We start from the raw sequence: 19,957 nt of genomic DNA, 5'->3' as shown, positions 1-19,957 counted from the left end.
TGCTTGATCATCTGACTGTGGATCTGATTTGGCCCAGGAGCTGTGTCGGGGCAATGTACAAGGAGCACCCACTCTGTAAATGAAGCATTATAGGGTTCACTGTGACATTCAGTGAATGAGAGGGCTTTGCTTTCCATCTGCTGTTTGAGGGTGCGAAATACTGGGGGATAGTTCTCTGATGCGGAGGCTTGAGCATAATGCTCAGCAATTGTGTTTACCCAATGGGCAAGATGTACCTCTCCCAACATGCTTGTTTCCGTCTTTTTATAAGCTGGTGAATGCGAGCACGGAGCTCTTTAAAAGCTATTAGGTGCTTTAGGGAAGGGTGCCGCTTATGTCGCTGTAGAGTTTGCTGATGCTCTTTAATGGCCTCAGCGATTTCCGGGGACCACCAAAGTACTGACTTTCACCAGAGGAACCCTAAAGAACAAGGGATCGTGTTTTCTGCCGCAGAAATGATCGTTCTGGTGACCTGCTCAACTACCACGTTGACAGTGCCATGTGGGGGAGATTCAATGGTGACTGCAGAGGTGAAAGCTACCCAGTCTACAATGTTTAAAGCCCAACTTGGTAGACATCTTGGGGTATGGCACTAGGGGAGTGACAGGAAGAGGGGAAAGTGGTTGCTACCACACAAGTTGTCGTAGGCTCTCCAGTGGACAGGTGGGAGAAGTCCTGGGCTGCAGAGACAAATCAATGGTCGAGTAAGTGCCACAAGCCACACTGAAATGTGTGGGGGCCCCAGCATTTAAGAGACAGAGGTCGAGTTGAGATAGGAAAGTTTCAACATCTCTACATCGGCCAGTAACCACAGTGCCACGCCACAAGGGGTTTTGGGCGTTAAAATCTCCCAAAGTAGGAAAGGTTTACAGAGTTGATCAACCAGTGCAGCCAACGCATTCAGGGGTACTGCACCATCTGGAGGAAGATATATGTTGCAGACAGTTATTTCCTGTGTCGGCCTTATCCTGACACCCACAGCTTCAAGAGGGGTTTGAAGGGGCACAGGTTCACTGCATACTGAGTTCAGGACATTGATACAAACTCCACCTGATACTCTATTATAGTCCCTACGGTTCTTGTAATATCCTCTATAGCTGCAAAAGGCAGGGGTCCGCATTGCCAGGAACCACGTTTCCTGGAGGACAATGCAGAAAGCAGGTGTAAAGCTTAACAGTTGCCATAGCTCAGCCAGGTGGTGGAAAAAAACCACAGCAATTCCACTGGAGGATGATGTTATCATGAGGCTGGGAAGGCATGTAGCATGCAAGGATGCAGGTTACGCCTCAGGGTCACCTGCTGCCACCTATTGAGTATTTGTATCCATTCCTGTTGTGAGTAAGGCATCAGTGGGATCCAGGTCATCAGGGGATCTCCACCTCATCTGCAGGTACAGAACTGGTAGGGAGTTGTGGTGCTGGGGCCACCAGAGGGACATTTTTCTTTGCAGACTTCTTTGGTTGATTGCCCTCTCGCTTCTCTCTATGGACTTGCTGGGAGGACTTCTCTGAAGTAGCTTCAAACATGGAGGAAGACCATGAAGATCTTCATACAGCAGCTTTTGGCTCCTTTAGCCATTGGTGAGTGTCACTGTGGCATTGGTGAAGACCTTGGGAGAGAGGGTTCAAAGTGACCCCTTCCACACGAGAGGAGCCGGAGGAGGCTGTTGCTTTTCCGGCTGGGGGGAGGGGACCAATGTCCCCTGCAGATTTTCCCCCTACCATCAAGGCAGCTGATGTATTCTAGAGGTCCAGAGGGCCCACTGTTCGTGGCACAGTGTGTGGTACGACTGGTACTTGTGATGGCAATGGTAATGTAGATGCAGCATATGTGGACGTCAACAGAATGGGGTGTAATTGTTCAAATTTACGTTTAGCCTCTTGGTAAGTCAACAGGTCCAGGGTCTTATACTCCATGATTTTCCGCTCCTTTTGGATACTGTGCAGTCTGGCAAACGGGAAGTGCTGCTCTCCGCAGCTGATACAGGTGGGAGGAGGCACACAGGGAGTATCTGGATGCAGTGGACGTCTGCAGTCTCGACATGTGGTGTTGAAAGTGCAGCGGGAAGACTTGCCCAAATTTCCAGCACTTAAAGCACTGCATAGGGGGTGGGACGTATGGTTTAACATCATAGCAGTAAACCATCACCTTGACCTTTTCAGGCAATGAATCACCCTCAAAGGCAAAGACGAAGGCACCAGTAGCAACCCTGTTGTCTTTGGGTCCCCTGTAAATGTGCCGGATGAAATGAACACCCCACCATTCTACATTGGCATGGAGCTCGTCATCAGACTGCAAGGGGAGGTCGCATTGGAAAATAATTCCCTGGACCATGTTGTGGTTTTTATGGGGAGTGATGGAAACAGGAATATCACCCAGGCAGTCACAAGTGAGTAACGTGCAGGATTGGGCTGGGGATGCTGTCTGAATCAAGACTGCACCGCTTCTTATCTTAGACAGCACTTTCACTCCCGCAAACTTATCCTCAAGATGTTTAACAAAAAACTGAGGCTTCATAGGTAGAAAGTAGTCGATGTCCATTCTGCTACAGACTAAATACAGAGGCGAATATGGCTCTCTCCATTCTGTAGCCCCAAGTCCCTCCCATGGTGTAGCGAGGGAGGGAAACGATTTAAGATAATATTTGTCAGCATTATACTTGATCTTGCCCTTCTTAGAGACTGCTGGCGCCGTACGGTCACCAGCAAGAGATGACTTAGTCCACTTCATTGCAGGTCATCCACCCTGATACCACCCACTCCTATCAGGGGCTCTCCCCACGGGCGCCACACAGCCACAGCAAAGGCCACCTGGCATGATGGCTGTTGCTGGGAGTCCTGATGCCCCAGGAAGACAGGCAGCTACTCCTTGGCATACATGGGGAGTTGACAGCTCAGGCATCACAACAGAAGAAGATGACATACCCCGGTAAATGTCCTCACCCAAATAGTTGAATTGTGGGTGGAGATGCAAAGCCATATGGAGCACACTTCTGTATAATTTGGAAAGTGGCAAGTCAAACCATAAAATGGGAACTGAACTTTTAGGGCTAAAAAGTGTGATTCCTTTTAGTCGCCTCTTATGACAGGCAGGGACACATCGGGCCTATTGTAACCCCCAGTCCTGCAGGGGGAAGTTATTTTGGAATTCAAAAAGCAAATAAAACAGTGAGAAATTGATATGAATCCACATGTACTGTAGAAATCAGACCACAATATTCAATTCTTCTTGTCACAGTTCAGAGAGTATAACACAATATACTTGCTTCTCAAATAAGGTCTATGTACAAGTGTGTGACACATTACCAAGGTGAATATGTCCAATGGATAAGAAACCAACTGCTTGTTATTATTAACAGTTTCCCAAGTCATTAATATAAGCTTTTTGTGGCTTCCAGTCTCTCAGACACAAAGCAGGAAAATAGTTTCAAAACACTCAAAATTTGCACAATACCAATCTTAATCAGTAAGCAGAAAGTTGGCATCTAAAATGTACTCTACCCTGTACAACTCAATATTGATCAGGGAGACAAATTTAAAAAATCAGTTACCATAAGTTTAAGTAAAATGATGAAATAGTACCATGAAGGGAAAGTAGTGGCTTGGGCACAAAACACTCTGTTATCAGTACTGGTATAGTTAAATAAATTGCACTGGCTGAAAATCTAACTTTAACTGACAGTCACCATAATTTAAAAGTTCTTTATGGTGAAACAACTTGTGACTGAAAGGCTAAGAATGAGTATGCAGTAAAATTTCTTACGCAAGAGACTGAAGGGTGGCAACTAGGCTTTATTTCTCAGCCACAATGCAGTTACTTAGTGGGGAAGGCTGCTTGGGGAACCAAATTCAGATACACACAGCTGTTAACACTATTTATGCATAATACATTTAAAAACCTACTAAAACAACACGATGGAACCAAACAATGCAGAATACACATTCAGTATATTATAGCCCAAACTATTCAAGAACATAAACACATAACTTTTTTCTGTTTCTCCACAGACTTGAATATGAAACTCCAAAATTTTCATCCTTTTTTTTTTCAAATTTAAGGGGAGTTGGAATGCCCTATCTCGCCAATGTTAAATTTGCTAACTTTGTGTACCTTTTTCTTTGGAACTATTATCTTCAGAACTTTGAAATTCTGGCAGAGGTTTTCAGCATATATTGTGAGCCCACTGAACTAGAACCAATGTTTTCTTTTTGTTGGTATAGTATTTATGAATTTTTTACCATTAAGCCATTTTTTATTGGAAAAAGTATAACATAAACTTCCCTAGTTCAGAGAATAAGCCAGTTCTTGTCATGATTCTAGTTCAGTGGCCTCTTTGAACTGTTTTGCAGCATTTCTGAAAATTTGAATGTTGTTGGTTGAGTGTTTTATGAGATAAAGGTACATGTAACACCAAAAATGTCAAATGCCAGAAAATGCGATTAAAGTAATTTATTATGAAAATTCACAAATACCTTTTATTCTATTATCAAAAGTGTCCAGCAGAGTAATCAGGGTCATCTTCTAGTTCTTCTTCTTCACCTAGAAGCTTTCTTCTCCTTGCTGCCCTTGCTTTTTTTGTATTAAATTCAGCTGCATACTGAGCCTTCCTTACTCGCACGCTGTCCAGAAGCTGAAGACCTCTGATGGTGTTGATACCAGGAGCAATGCCGAGCCTTGCCATGACCTTTAGCCTACCCATATGACCATCATTGAATGAAATAACAGCATCACTGACTCCCCATTTCAATGTTTTTATCCCAACAAATACATTCTTAGGTACACGAGTCCAAATGAGGTTGTTGAACGACTCGTTTTGATTCTGGGTACAACCATGAAGACATTTTCGCAGAAGATCAGGATGCCCCAAGTCTCTATATATTGGTTTAATTACTTCCATAACAGCCAATGGAATATAATTTTTATGGTGATAAGGATCCCCAGTAGCTTGAGATTTTCTATAATTGCACCATGACTGAGGACCATCTGGACAAGCAAAATGTTGAGGATTATCATCAGTTGATGATCGATGTAAATATGTGGCCCATACAGCTTGTCTCATTTCCTGCAAATTATTTGCATTATTTCTTATTGCCATACCATAGTATTGTTGTAATTCATTTATAATTTTATCTGACAGGCGACCTCTAATGGTTTTACCATCTGACAAAATTTTGTCCTTCAGATTCTGTTTCAGTTTCCTTAGACGAGTGCCCATTCGTTTCTGAACATGACCGACACATTCTAGTTTAGTTATTGTCTTATTGACATATGGCATGGATTCTGTAACACTTTTGTATGCCTTGGAGTCCCCATCTCCAAGGAATTTTGTGTAAAATACTCCCCGTTCTTTTTCTGATCTGCTAAACATTTTCACAGCAGCGGCAGCCTCCATGCCTCCACTCGTACCTTCATAATTCTTGCTACATATGTGAGCTGCTTCTATCTTACCAGATGCACAATGGTAACAATGTTTAGTGAGCACTTCATAGTCCAAAACTTTACCGCTGTCCACACTAGTAACAGTAGCAACAGCATTTTTGGATGTGTGACCCCTTTTCTGCCAGGTTCCATCAAAAGCAACAGGGATATCTGGGTTTCCTTCATTTATATATTTTGCTTCACTGGCAGCAGCTTTCATTGATAAATCTGCTACAGACTGAACAGCATCTCCTATCACTTCAGTGTAATTGTCAATTTTAGCAGGTGGAGGTGGAAGATTCATTATGGCACAAAATGTTTGAGCAGCAGTATGTCCTTTACCAATTGCTCTCATTGCATACATTAGCCTGATATTACTCTCAAACAAATTGCTACTGCATGTTTTAGAGCTCCAAAAACAGGTCTCATTTTCACAACTGGCACAAACTATAGCAATTTTGCAGGAAAGTCCTATAGATTTTGTTATGTTCATATCAAAAGAACCTCCACAAAGATTACAACACAAACATTTCTTCATAAACTCAGTAAAAACAGGAAAGTCGACTAAAACATATTGTTCATTAGAAGCTTCATCTGTAATTTCACTTGCACAGTTTGATAACTTCTTTTTTGATGCACTGGTGGGCGTGTCTCCTTCACACATCTCAGCTGTACAAACGTCAGAACTTTCACCAGCATCAACAGGTGCTGAAGCAGAATCACTTGAACAAACGTTATTTGTAAATCTATTACCGCGAAACTTTCGCTTTTTAAATAATGATGCACTCCTAGGCATCGTAGAAACTACGCACTCACCACTGAAAGTCAAAACAAGACAGATAACAAACTCCAAATGAGCGACAAACTAAACTCGAGGCTCAAAACAAACACTCACAGATCAAAAACTGAACAATAAACACAGCTAGTCGTAAAAACAATGGTACCTATGGAAGGATCAAAGATTCTACAACTGAAGAGTGAAATCCACAGCCTTCTATATGTAATGTTTTCGGAAATGCGAAGATTTAAATGTGTACAAATCACAAGATGGGTAACTTTGCTGGGCGCACATGTAATTTTGAAAAATTAAATAAAAATACTTCCAATTGGAATTTCTTAACAAATTTTGCACCATTTTAAGCAGAAAATTTCAAATTAAGTTATAAGGTTAAAAACTGAAAATGTGAATTTTTTCCATTTTCCGGCATTCCAACTCCCCTTAAAGCTTAGCATACAAAATAAGTATTTCATTTTCAACTGAAGATATAGGACAACGGAGAACATTCCAAATCTACTTCATTAGTATTACACTGTGCATCACCAATTATGTAAATGATTTACATCTTTTTCACCTGCTTTCTCAGGCTCTGTGCAGTTAAAAAAAAGGTTAAGTTGTCATCCATCAAAAGGTTAGTTTGAACACCACAGTGTTTTACCAGGCACAGTTCTGCTGGAGATGGTATGCCACTACTTTCCAGCAACATTCTGAGCTGATGTACCCAGTCAGTTATAGGGAGTTCTGTAGTTTAATGTGAATTCCAAATCACAGTACAATTTAGTGTTTCACATTAACAGACATAGCCAGAGGTGCAAGAAATGATGACCAGAAATAGAACTCAAGATATTTGGATCTGCATAATAGTACTTTACCACTGTGTCACCAAACCACACTTTTATTTGACAAAAAGTTTAAGTACAGCTTTTAAACTGTGCTGGGTGTTTTAAAAATCAAGTGTAACAGCTGAAAATGTTACATCTTTAATTGCAACAATGAATTTATATGTTTCAGAATTACTGAGAAAGGAAGTGGATTGGACTTGTGTTGTTGTTGTTGTTGTGGTCTTCAGTCCTGAGACTGGTTTGATGCAGCTCTCCATGCTACTCTATCCTGTGCAAGCTTTTTCATCTCCCAGTACCTACTGCAACCTACATCCTTCTGAATCTGCTTAGTGTATTCATCTCTTGGTCTCCCTCTACGATTTTTACCCTCCACGCTGCCCTCCAATACTAAATTGGTGATCCCTTGATGCCTCAGAACATGTCCTACCAACCGATCCCTTCTTCTGGTCAAGTTGTGCCACAAACTTCTCTTCTCCCCAATCCTATTCAATACTTCCTCATTAGTTATGTGATCTACCCATCTAATCTTCAGCATTCTTCTGTAGCACCACATTTCGAAAGCTTCTATTCTCTTCTTGTCCAAACTATTTATCGTCCATGTTTCACTTCCATACATGGCTACACTCCATACGAATACTTTCAGAAATGACTTCCTGACACTTAAATCAATACTCGATGTTAACAAATTTCTCTTCTTCAGAAACGCTTTCCTTGCCATTGCCAGCCTACATTTTATATCCTCTCTACTTCGACCATTATCAGTTATTTTGCTCCCCAAATAGCAAAACTCCTTTACTACTTTAAGTGCCTCATTTCCTAATCTAATTCCCTCAGCATCACCCGACTTAATTAGGCTACATTCCATTATCCTTGTTTTGCTTTTGTTGATGTTCATCTTATATCCTCCTTTCAAGACACTGTCCATTCCATTCAACTGCTCTTCCAAGTCCTTTGCTGTCTCGGACAGAATTACAATGTCATCGGCGAACCTCAAAGTTTTTATTTCTTCTCCATGAATTTTAATACCTACTCCGAATTTTTCTTTTGTTTCCTTTACTGCTTGCTCAATATACAGATTGAACAACATCGGGGAGAGGCTACAACCCTGTCTTACTCCCTTCCCAACCACTGCTTCCCTTTCATGTCCCTCGACTCTTATAACTGCCATCTGGTTTCTGTACAAATTGTAAATAGCCTTTCGCTCCCTGTATTTTACACCTGCCACCTTTAGAATTTGAAAGAGAGTATTCCAGTCAACATTGTCAAAAGCTTTCTCTAAGTCTACAAATGCTAGAAACGTAGGTTTGCCTTTCCTTAATCTTTCTTCTAAGATAAGTCGTAAGGTCAGTATTGCCTCACGTGTTCCAGTGTTTCTACGGAATCCAAACTGATCTTCCCCGAGGTTGGCTTCTACTAGTTTTTCCATTCGTCTGTAAAGAATGCGTGTTAGTATTTTGCAGCTGTGACTTATTAAGCTGATAGTTCGGTAATTTTCACATCTGTCAACACCTGCTTTCTTTGGGATTGGAATTATTATATTCTTCTTGAAGTCTGAGGGTATTTCGCCTGTCTCATACATCTTCCTCACCAGATGGTAGAGTTTTGTCAGTACTGGCTCTCCCACGGCCGTCAGTAGTTCCAATGGAATATTGTCTACTCCGGGGGCCTTGTTTCGACTCAGGTCTTTCAGTGCTCTGTCAAACTCTTCACGCAGTATCATATCTCCCATTTCATCTTCATCTACATCCTCTTCCATTTCCATAATATTGTCCTCAAGTACATCGCCCTTGTATAGACCCTCTATATACTCCTTCCACCTTTCTGCTTTCCCTTCTTTGCTTAGAACTGGGTTTCCATCTGAGCTCTTGATATTCATACAAGTCGTTCTCTTATCTCCAAAGGTCTCTTTAATTTTCCTGTAGGCGATATCTATCTTACCCCGAGTGAGATAGGCCTCTACATCCTTACATTTGTCCTCTAGCCATCCCTGCTTAGCCATTTTGCACTTCCTGTCGATCTCATTTTTGAGACGTTTGTATTCCTTTTTGCCTGTTTCACTTACTGCATTTTTATATTTTCTCCTTTCATCAATTAAATTCAATATTTCTTCTGTTACCCAAGGATTTCTACTAGCCCTCGTCTTTTTACCTACTTGATCCTCTGCTGCCTTCACTACTTCATCCCTCAAAGCTACCCATTCTTCTTCTACTGTATTTATTTCCCCCATTCCTGTCAATTGCTCCCTTATGCTCTCCCTGAATCTCTGTACAACCTCTGGTTCTTTCAGTTTATCCAGGTCCCATCTCCTTAAATTCCCACCTTTTTGCAGTTTCTTCAGTTTTAATCTACAGGTCATAACCAATAGATTGTGGTCAGAGTCCACATCTGCCCCTGGAAATGTCTTACAATTTAAAACCTGGTTCCTAAATCTCTGTCTTACCATTATATAATCTATCTGATACCTTTTAGTATCTCCAGGGTTCTTCCATGTATACAACCTTCTTTCATGATTCTTAAACCAAGTGTTAGTTATGATTATGTTGTGCTCTGTGCAAAATTCTACCAGGCGGCTTCCTCTTTCATTTCTGTCCCCTAATCCATATTCACCTACTATGTTTCCTTCTCTCCCTTTTCCTACACTCGAATTCCAGTCACCCATGACTATTAAATTTTCGTCTCCCTTCACAATCTGAATAATTTCTTTTATTTCATCATACATTTCTTCAATGTCTTCGTCATCTGCAGAGCTAGTTGGCATATAAACTTGTACTACTGTAGTAGGTGTGGGCTTCGTATCTATCTTGGCCACAATAATGCGTTCACTATGCTGTTTGTAGTAGCTTACCCGCATTCCTATTTTCCTATTCATTATTAAACCTACTCCTGCATTACCCCTATTTGATTTTGATTGGACTTGTGTAAATCAATAATTTTGATACAATTTGTGTGAGCAAACATCACAGGATGAATTGCGAGTATCTGTTGCAGTCAGTCATATATGATTGCTCACACAGACACCAATTACACCTGTCATCTGATATCAGAGACCATTCTCAGTTCATTCTGGAGGCTAGCAGAGATGAAGGATCTTAACACAGTTGTCTGTTGGCATCAATGTTACAAGTATCACTCTTATACAGCATGATGCCAATCCTTCATTTCAGAAAATCCTTTCATGGATTTGTTCGCCATCTCCATGAGTCAATTAACAGAAGAAATTTGTTCTCCTACACATCACGCTCCACCATGTAAGTTCTTTTTTTTTTAAATACGGTTGTAGGAAGTTTTTCAGATTTTGATTGACTACTGACACATACTGTATTTACTCGAATCTAAGCTGCACTTTTTTCCAGTTTTTGTAATCCAAAAAACCGCCTGCGGCTTAGAATCGAGTGCAAAGTAAGCGGAATTTCTGAAAAATGTTGGTAGGTGCCACCACAACTAAGTTCTGCCGTCGAATATATGTAGCGCTACACAGGCATGCTTTGCAGGCACAAAGATAAATACTGGCGCCAGAACCTCTGCGTCAGTAAATGAATTTAAAAAAAGGTGGAAGATGAGCTTTTTTCTCCGCCCCGAGTTTCGACCACTGCATTTTCATACATTATCCAATGAAGTAAATACAAATTCCGTATTGTTCATCTTCGAATGTGGCAGCATTTCAATGTACTACCAAAATCCGACTGACAAGACTGTTTGGGATGTTTGTCAATATGGCCAACTCTACGTTCTGAATTTTTTCATACCTGTGAGAAGAGATGGTTGCTAATAGGAACTTTTATGTATTGTGAATCACATGCAGTATTCTCTTCACCATAAGAAGAATATGAATATAAACATTTTACCATGGATTGTTTCGTGTTTGCTGCTATCTCATTTAAATCCTGTCTGCCTAATAAACTACGGAACTAGAGTGAGACAACAGCAAACGAGGAAGAATATACATATCATGTCATGTTTATATTCGTATTATTCTTATGCCTAATAGTGGTACAGTCAGAAATGAAGGACGGCAATTGACTAGATTTTTAAATCTAAGATGACTCTAATTTCTGTGCAGAATGTAATGTACTAGAGAGGTGTCTGAAAAAGATTATCAAATGGAGAAAAATTTTCGCTAAATTCTCATTCAGAACATCTTCTATCATACACAGTCTATTATTTGGTTCTTGTTGATCATTATCAAAGAAAGCAGCAGTGTAAGTAACAACAAATAGCAGTCTCTTGCCATTGTTTCGCTAATGAGACGATTCATCTCTTTTGTTTTTTAATTGTAAGCGGCGGTAGCGCGCACAAAAGCAAGCCATGCTGCGAGCGGTGACAGGTCGTAAACACACATTATCAGAATGCGACAAACAATGCATGACACAGCACAGTAATGCATTTTCAGCTTAGAGTGACGTAAACACCTATAACAAAGAGAACGGCACTTATGAGATCAAAGAAAAATAAGCAATCAATTCAAACCAGATGAAGCACGTGAAAAAGGAAGGGTACCCGTATAAATACGGATGGAGCGCCTGACGCATAGCAATGGGTACCTGGTAAAGCTTAACTGCTAAGCTTACGACTTGAACCAAACTACTCTAGCTGTATCGTCATTCATTCGACCTAAATTGTGTCTCATATTACAATGGACCAACTTTGTTTCGATTTGGAGGTGCGGCCTAAAACTTTTCTCTCCCCTTGAATTTCGAGTCTCAAATGTCATACACAGCATTATTTCAGTTTATTTGCAGAGAAGTAACATAAACATCGAATATATAAAAATAAACAAACAAAAAACATCCCACAGAAGGAATCAAACCCAAGGCCCTCAAGATTACCGCTCTGTACTCTTTTTACTGCAGCAACTGTTGCCTGCAAGTTATGCTCATTACTCTCTCAACCCATGCCAAAAATGTTATTTTCCCCTCCTAAACACTTGGCCATCTGCAGCCACAACTCCTGTCGCTTTCATTTCTCATGGAGCGGTGCATGTACCATAAATGTGGATGAAATCTATGATGACAAGTAGGCACAGTCCCCTTGTGAGAGGTATGATGCTTGGATCTCAACAGGTTTGTATAACTGATACAAAAGTGAAATGGCGACATTCGATGAACTTCAATGGTAGTCATTTCAAGACTGTCAAACTGGCACATGCTAAACCCTTCTGGGCAAAATGGAGAGATGAGTAGAACAAAAAGTAACTAAGCTAGCCTTGATACAAATGAACCTTTACCAATCACTGTAAAGCTCCTTGTAAATGAAATAGGTAAATGTAAAGCCCAAATCAAGTTGGCTGGACAACAGTTTGCACATGATCAAATGTAATTTCTTTTAATAATTCACTCTTCAAGAATTATTTACCCTAAGACATGTATAGCCTACTTATCTTGTGTATACAGGGTGTTACAAAAAGGTACGGCTAAACTTTCAGGAAACATTCCTCATACACAAAGAAAGAAAATATGTTATGTGGACATGTGTCCGAAAACACTTACTTTCCATGTTAGAGCTCATTTTATTACTTCTCTTCAAATCACATTAATCATGGAATGGAAACACACGGCAACAGAACGTACCAGCACGACTTCAAACACTTTCTTACAGGAAATGTTTAAAATGTCTTCCGTTAGCGAGGATACATGCATCCAACCTCCGTCGCATGGAATCCCTGATGCACTGATGCAGCCCTGGAGAATGGCGTATTGTATCACAGCCATCCACAATACGAGCAAGAAGAGTCTCTACATTTGGTACCGGGGTTGCGTTGACAAGAGCTTTCAAATGCCCCCATAAATGAAAGTCAAGAGGGTTGAGGTCAGAAGAGCATGGAGGCCATGGAATTGGTCCGCCTCTACCAATCCATCGGTCACCGAATCTGTTGTTGAGAAGCGTACGAACACTTCGACTGAAATGTGCAGGAGCTCCATCGCGCATGAACCACACGTTGTGTTGTACTTGTAAAGGCACATGTTCTAGCAGCACACGTAGAGTATCCCGTATGAAATCATGAAAACGTGCTCCATTGAGCGTAGGTGGACGAAACTAAAATGAGCTCTAACATAGAAATTAAGCGTTTCTGGACACATGTCCACATAACATCTTTTCTAGGAATGTTTTCTGAAAGTTTGGCCATACCTTTTAGTAACACCCTGTATAATGGGATGCAGAAGAGATATGTTAAATCAAATTACAAAAATTAATGTAATTGCACTATTTCTTATTAAAAGATATACCTAATGCTATGTTACTGTGACAAGCAGAATGGTTCATCCATACCAAGTGGTCCAGCACTAGTTCTTGACCATCTCAGAAAAATTTTATATTTGCTGGGTGAATTCCCCAATGTTTAGTAGCCACAAAATATTTTTAAAAAATTTATTGTTTATAATTTTGAAATGGTGGCCATATATGTTCCAGGCTGCATGCGTTTTTTCGTATTTGCAAGCATCCACTTTTGTTACAATTATTCAGTAGTGGATTGTCCTACGCCTTTCAGATAAAATGTGTTTAGTTCAACACACCCTGGGCTACAAATTAACATCATTATCACTTAGCTGAATGTATTCTTTAATATATTTTTAATAGTTCAAAGTTATTAGCCACAAGCTTTTAAAAAAAAAAAAAAAAAAAAAACACACACACACACCCTCAATTTTTGAACATCACTTGTGTCATATGTCTGTATGCAAGATTTCCACACTCCTAGACATCCCTACATCCACTATTTCCGATGTGATAATGAAGTGGAAATGTGAAGGGACACTTGCAGCACAAAAGCGTACAGGCCGGCCTCATCTGTTGACTAACAGAGACCGCTGACAGTTGAAGAGGGTCCTAATGTGTAACAGGCAGACATCTATCCACACCATTACACACGAATTCCAAACTGTATCAGGATCCACTGCAAGTACTATGACAGTTAGGCAGGAGGTCAGAAAACTTGGATTTCATGGTCAAGCAGCTGTTCATAAGTCACAAATCCCACCAAACGACACCTCGCTTGGTGTAAGGAGTGTTAACATTGGACGACTGAACAGCAGAAAATCTTATGTGGAGTGACAAATCACGGTACACAATGTGGCGGTCTGATGGCAGGGTGTGGGTATGGCGAATGCTCGGTAAATGTCATCTGCCAGCATGTGCAGTGTCAACAGTAAAATTTTGAGGTGGTGGTCTTATGGTGTGGTTGTGTTTTTCATGGAGGGGGGTTGCACCCCTTGCTGTTTTGTATGGCACTATCACAGCATAGGCCTACATTGATGTTTTATGCACCTTCTTGCTTCACACTGTTGAAGAGCAATTCAGGGATGGCGATTGCATCTTTCAACACGATCAAGCACCTGTTCATAATGCACAGCCTGTGGCGAAGTGGTTACACGACAACAACATCCCAGTAATGGACTGGCCTGCACAGAGTCATGACCTGAATCCTATAGAACACCTTTGGGATGTTTTGGAACGCCGACTTCATGTCAGGCCTCAGATCACTATAAATTTCAAGTTTGAGATTCAATTGGAAGTTATGGAAAAATGATTACAAACATGAGTCAAAAATACGTTTTTTAACATCTGCGATATCTGGTAGGCTAATCAAATAAAGTATACCAATTGCATAATGTAACACACCACATTACACTAGCTAACGATTATTTGTTGAAACAATCCTGTGGTAATTGTTTCAGAAGGCTAACAATTGCATCTGCAAGCCTATACAAGTCTGATTGTTGTCTTCCCCCCTTACACCAACAATTGTCTTACTCACACTTATTTAGCTAGAAGTTCTTGAAGTGTGCAGTTGAAAAATGGTGTCTCAGGTGTTCTGTTGGTGTTATCATTAACGAAGTATGTCATAAAAATGTGTATGGAGTGTATCCTAAAGACATTACCTTAATCGTTGTTTTACTTACGAGTCAGTCCAGAGGTCAAATCAACATGCAAGTACCATGAAATCAAATACTTAAAAAATTTCATCACCTTTTTGGTCAGTCTTTCATGGACCCTTTTGAGAAACATAAAAAACCTATAACAAAAGGTCTGCGAGAAATAACATATGATCACTATTCTAAAAATTAAATCCATTTTGTCAATCTCATACCAGGAAAATCATTGTGCCCAACATGTTATTCTAAGATATTTGTAATTCACAAGAGAAAGGATAGAGAAACCCCAGTTACAGAATTTTGTGATTTATCAGCAACCATTAAAAAAGTAGATACAGCTTGTGAAATCCTGGGTATATCGCCTGCTAGTAAAATTAGAAAACTAAGTCAAGATAAAAGAACAAGTGCCTTGAATACAAAAATTGAAAAATTTGCAGCTACAGTCAAAAAGAACTTGGAAGTTTCATTTCAAAATACAATTTGTACTAAAACAGATGGAAGTTCTAAAACTTCACCAACTGAATATGATGATTTGATAGAAAAACTAAAAACTAAATGCAGTAGTTCAAACAAAGAGGATAAAATTAAAATTATCAGTTTACTGCCGAATTCTTGGAGTCGATCAAAAGTTAGTGATGAATTTAATGTGTCAGAACATCTTGTTAAGTTAACAATGCAATTAGTAAAAGAACAGGGAATTTTACCAGAATTACAAAAGAAAAGCGCATCTAATTTGGTAGATGAAAACATAATCAATAAAGTTATTAAGTATTATGACGATGACAATAACAGCCGTTTGATGTCTGGCAAAAAAGACTGTTTCTGTGAAAGAAAATGGTTCTAAGATTCAAAGACAAAAAAGGTTAATATTGTTTAATTTAAATGAACTATTCACTGAATTTAAAAATGAAAATCCTGACATTAATGTTGGAAGATCAATGTCTTGCGAGTTGAGACCAAGATGGTGTATTGTTGCAGGGGCATCTGGCACCCATAATGTTTGTGTTTGTTCGTATCATCAGAATGTAAAGTTGATGGTAGATGGGGCAAACTTAGAGGTGCCTATAAAGACCTTTTGGAAGTTATGGTACGCAATATTGACAGTTACAGTTGTGTGATCAAAATGTGAAGATTGTCCAGGCAAACAAGTCTTACTTCACATGTTTGAAGAATCCGAAGAAGACAATTTGATGCCTGACAATATAAAATACAAACAATGGGTGACACAAGATAGAACTGTAATGGTGACAGTCATAAAATCATGAGAAGAGTTTTTGAAGTATTGGTGGCTAACCTTGAAAATCTGAAAATGCATCATTTTATTGCAAAAGCTCAGAGTAAATTTTTGAAAAACAAAAAACAAGCCTTGGCAGCTGATGAATGTTTAGTTCTTGCTGACTTTTCAGAAAATTATTCCTTTGTTGTTCACGACGAAGTTCAAGGGCACCACTGGGTAAACAAACAGGCCACAGTTCATACATTTGTATTCTATTATAAAGATGAAGATAAACTAATGAGCCACAGCTTTTGTGTCATAAGTGACTACCTTGAACACAACACTAAAGCAGTGTACATTTTTCAACTAAAATTAACAAACTACATTAAACAGCACCACCCTTCCATAAAAAAACTGATTTACTTTTCGGATGGGGCAGCGATTCAATATAAAAATTTAAAAAAATTATTAACATCTCCTCTCATAAAGAAAATCTTGGGTTTGATGTAGAATGGCACTTTTTCACTTTATGCCATGGGAAGAAAGCTTGTGATGGTGTCGGGGGTACAACAAAGCGAGCTGTCACAAAAGCAAGAGAAATGTTTCAAGTCTGTAAAAAACATATCAAAAGAATTACCTTTATTTTTGTACAATGTAAGGAAATACAAGAAGTCTAGGACAGTGTCTTGAAGGGAAGGTACAACACTTATCAGAAGATTAAAGGCACTCGATCTTTTCATTTGTTGTACCCCATTCACACAACTTACTTCGCCTTATAGTGAACTCCATCAGTGTGGAAAATTTGTACAACTGGTTCTTCAAAATAAAGACATAGTAGCTTGTGTTTCCAATGAACAGTGGTGGATTGGTGAAGTTGATAATATTGACTGTCAAAACCAAGATGTACATGTTGTATTTTATCACCCTCCAGGACCAAGGACATCTTTTAAAAAAATTGAGAAGGATCAAGTTTGGATGCCACTTAAAAATGTACTAAGGAAGCTGTCTCCCATGGAATTTACAACTGTGACTGGGCAAACTTATAATCTAACATCCAAACTCAGTAAACAAATTTCTTAAATGTTCAATGAGTGATGTACTAAAAACAAATAACAAGAGAACAATATAATGTAATTAGTAGGCTTATTTTCAATAAAAAAGTAAGTAATTATAGACATGACTAAATTATATACTGTAACTGATATATTTTATTCCATAAGCCTAGATATCGCAGATGTTAAAATCATATTTTTGACTCGTATTGTAATCTTTTTTCCGTAACTTCCAATTGAATCACAAAGTTGAAATTTATACTGAAGTTTGATATCATAAAGGTCTATCAACTGAGAAATTTTCAGGTTTTTATCTGGTCCCCCAACAAAGATATTGGAGGCCACAAAATGGAAAAATTAAAAAACAATCCATTTTTTAAAATAGTGTATTTTTTAAAATGTAAGCTGCTCACCATTGATATTCTATAAAAAGTAACTGTACAATACAGTATAATAGCAGAAAAAATATTAAATCTGAGAAATTAATCTTTCTTTGGAAAACTATTGTTCAAAAATTGAGTTTTTTTAATTTGTGGCTAATAACTTTGAACTATTAAAAATATATTAAAGAATACATTCAGCTAAGCGATAATGATGTTAATTTGTAGCCCAGGGTGTGTTGAATTAAATGCATTTTATCTGAAAGGCTTAGGACAATCCACTACTGAATAATTGTAAAAAATGTAGATGTTTGCAAATACAAAAAAACGCAGCCAGGAACAAATATGGCTGCCATTTCAAAATAATACACAATAAATTAAAAATATATATATATATTTTTGTGATTAATAAACATTGGGGAATTCACCCAGCAAATATAAAAATTTTCTGAGATGGTCAAGCAACCAATTACTTTTTTCTTGGACCAGTTGGTATGGACTGACACAAATAGGAAATATGTTATGATATAATTTACCTCATCATCCCTAAAAATTTGATCAAATTCCGGAATTCCATCTTCTTCATTTGACACCAAAAACACCTGAGGGAAAAAAAAAAATCACAAATAAACTGCAACTATATAGTGCGTAACATCGGTGTAGTATAAAATGAACCTGAATGTAAATAACTACCTGAGTATTATTATAGACATTGCAAACATCAAATGGTCGATGACTGTCAAGTATGAAGAACTTTACATCTTCTTCAGGTTGTAATGCTTCAACTATATCAATGTTACCACCACAATTTATGAGCACAACACATTTTACCTGCAATCACAGAGAACAAAAAAGGTAACATGCATGAGATTTCAAGCATACTTTCACAAACCAGTGAACATGAGAGAGAGAGAGAGAGAGAGAGAGAGAGAGAGAGAGAGAGAGAGAGATATGATGATGATAAAGCCTGCAAAGTGTACTAATACAGTTATAAAATACAGGAACATTCCATTTGTTTAATATCTTCTTTGAAGATACACGCACACAAAGCATTTAACCCACTCTTTACAGTTTTCCATATGGCTTCGAACAGCTGCAAAATACATGCACCACTATGCATACAAGAGTTCTTCATGTATTTAGTAAAATGCTGTTCAGTAACAAATCTTCCCTTGTGTAAACAATTCAAATGCAAGGTATGTGGTATAAAGAAGGTTCTGAACTGCTTTGTACGAATAATTGATACATACTTTTACCCTAATTCTCAATGTTGGGTGGAAGGTATAAAGCACTTCTGTAATTTGAGGTAAATACTGGTCTGTAGAACAATTCTCAATGACAGTTTTACGTGAGTTGAGAACTACATATTATGAAAGCTTCTCTCAGAATGAAGTAAACAGTCTATATTCTCTTCTTTAGAGAATGGAATTTCTGGACTAAAACATGTCCATCATTCACATTTCATTTTATAAATTTGTTGTGATATATTAATAACATGGTCTCATTTACTGCTGCTAACAATGTTAGTCTCAAAGAAAGAGTCATCGCCATTGAAATTAATATTTCTTCATACCATGAGCCTATGGTCATCCGCACTTATTGTCATACGACACAGTTACAACACAAACAAATGCCACAGAGATGTCATTTTACAGAATGATATAAATTATACACACAGTCAACTCTAAATAATCCTCTATTATATCACTTAACACTTGTTTGTCTTCATCCATTAGTTTCCATACTGCATAAAATTTCTCTTGAGAGACAGAGTTTAAGTTGAGCAGGAGTGTTCTTGAAAATGAATTGCACTCTTAAATAGAGGACAGTTTTTGCTGACCACAAAGTTACTGGATACAGAGCTTGATATGGACAGAGAAAGGAAACAGCAGTGTACTCGCATTAGGAAAAACATGGTAGGAAATATACTCTAATTATAGACCCACAGGAAGCCACTGAAAAATGAACACTACAGAAAAACTGCCCAGTACTCTTGTACAAACACAACAGAACTTTTACAGAAACATGATGGCTTGCTCGTGAGGAGCCTCACAGGTTGAACCTTTCTTGTTAGCTTTCAGCATACAAATTAACAAAGTTTCCCCCACGAGCCACTGCATACTCAAATGAAAAAACAAAAACTGAATGAAGCCAGTATCACTAGATCGAATGTGAGCAGCATTATGTGAACATGTGAACAAGATCTCATCTAATGTCTGGTCGTACATAAAATCCATCAAAAAAAGTGAGCCATCCAGATACTGAATGATAATTTCAGCATGAAAATAGAAAATGATGAACATGAAGGCTAAGATATTAAATTCAGTACTGCGAAAGCAGTTTTCTAAAGAAGATACCAAGTGCATTTCCTGTAAGAGGCAGTCAAATGAAAATGAGACA

General features: G+C 38.7%; 1 protein-coding gene across 1 annotated transcript in view; it reads right to left on the bottom strand.

Annotated features, from left to right (window-relative positions):
* Nucleotides 1–19,957, bottom strand: part of LOC124545317 (cell division control protein 45 homolog) — a 145,786-nt gene that overhangs the window by 115,838 nt on the left and 9,991 nt on the right. The window contains exons 3-4 of the mRNA XM_047124219.1: nt 18,251–18,388; nt 18,094–18,159 (exon numbers count right to left, since the gene is read on the bottom strand). Coding sequence (XP_046980175.1) covers nt 18,094–18,159; nt 18,251–18,388 — 204 coding nt within the window. The remainder of the gene's footprint in view (nt 1–18,093; nt 18,160–18,250; nt 18,389–19,957) is intronic.

This window comes from Schistocerca americana, chromosome 8 (assembly GCF_021461395.2).
Source record: "Schistocerca americana isolate TAMUIC-IGC-003095 chromosome 8, iqSchAmer2.1, whole genome shotgun sequence".
NCBI classification, from domain to species: Eukaryota; Metazoa; Arthropoda; class Insecta; order Orthoptera; family Acrididae; genus Schistocerca; species Schistocerca americana.
This window is presented reverse-complemented; position numbering and strand designations above follow the sequence as displayed.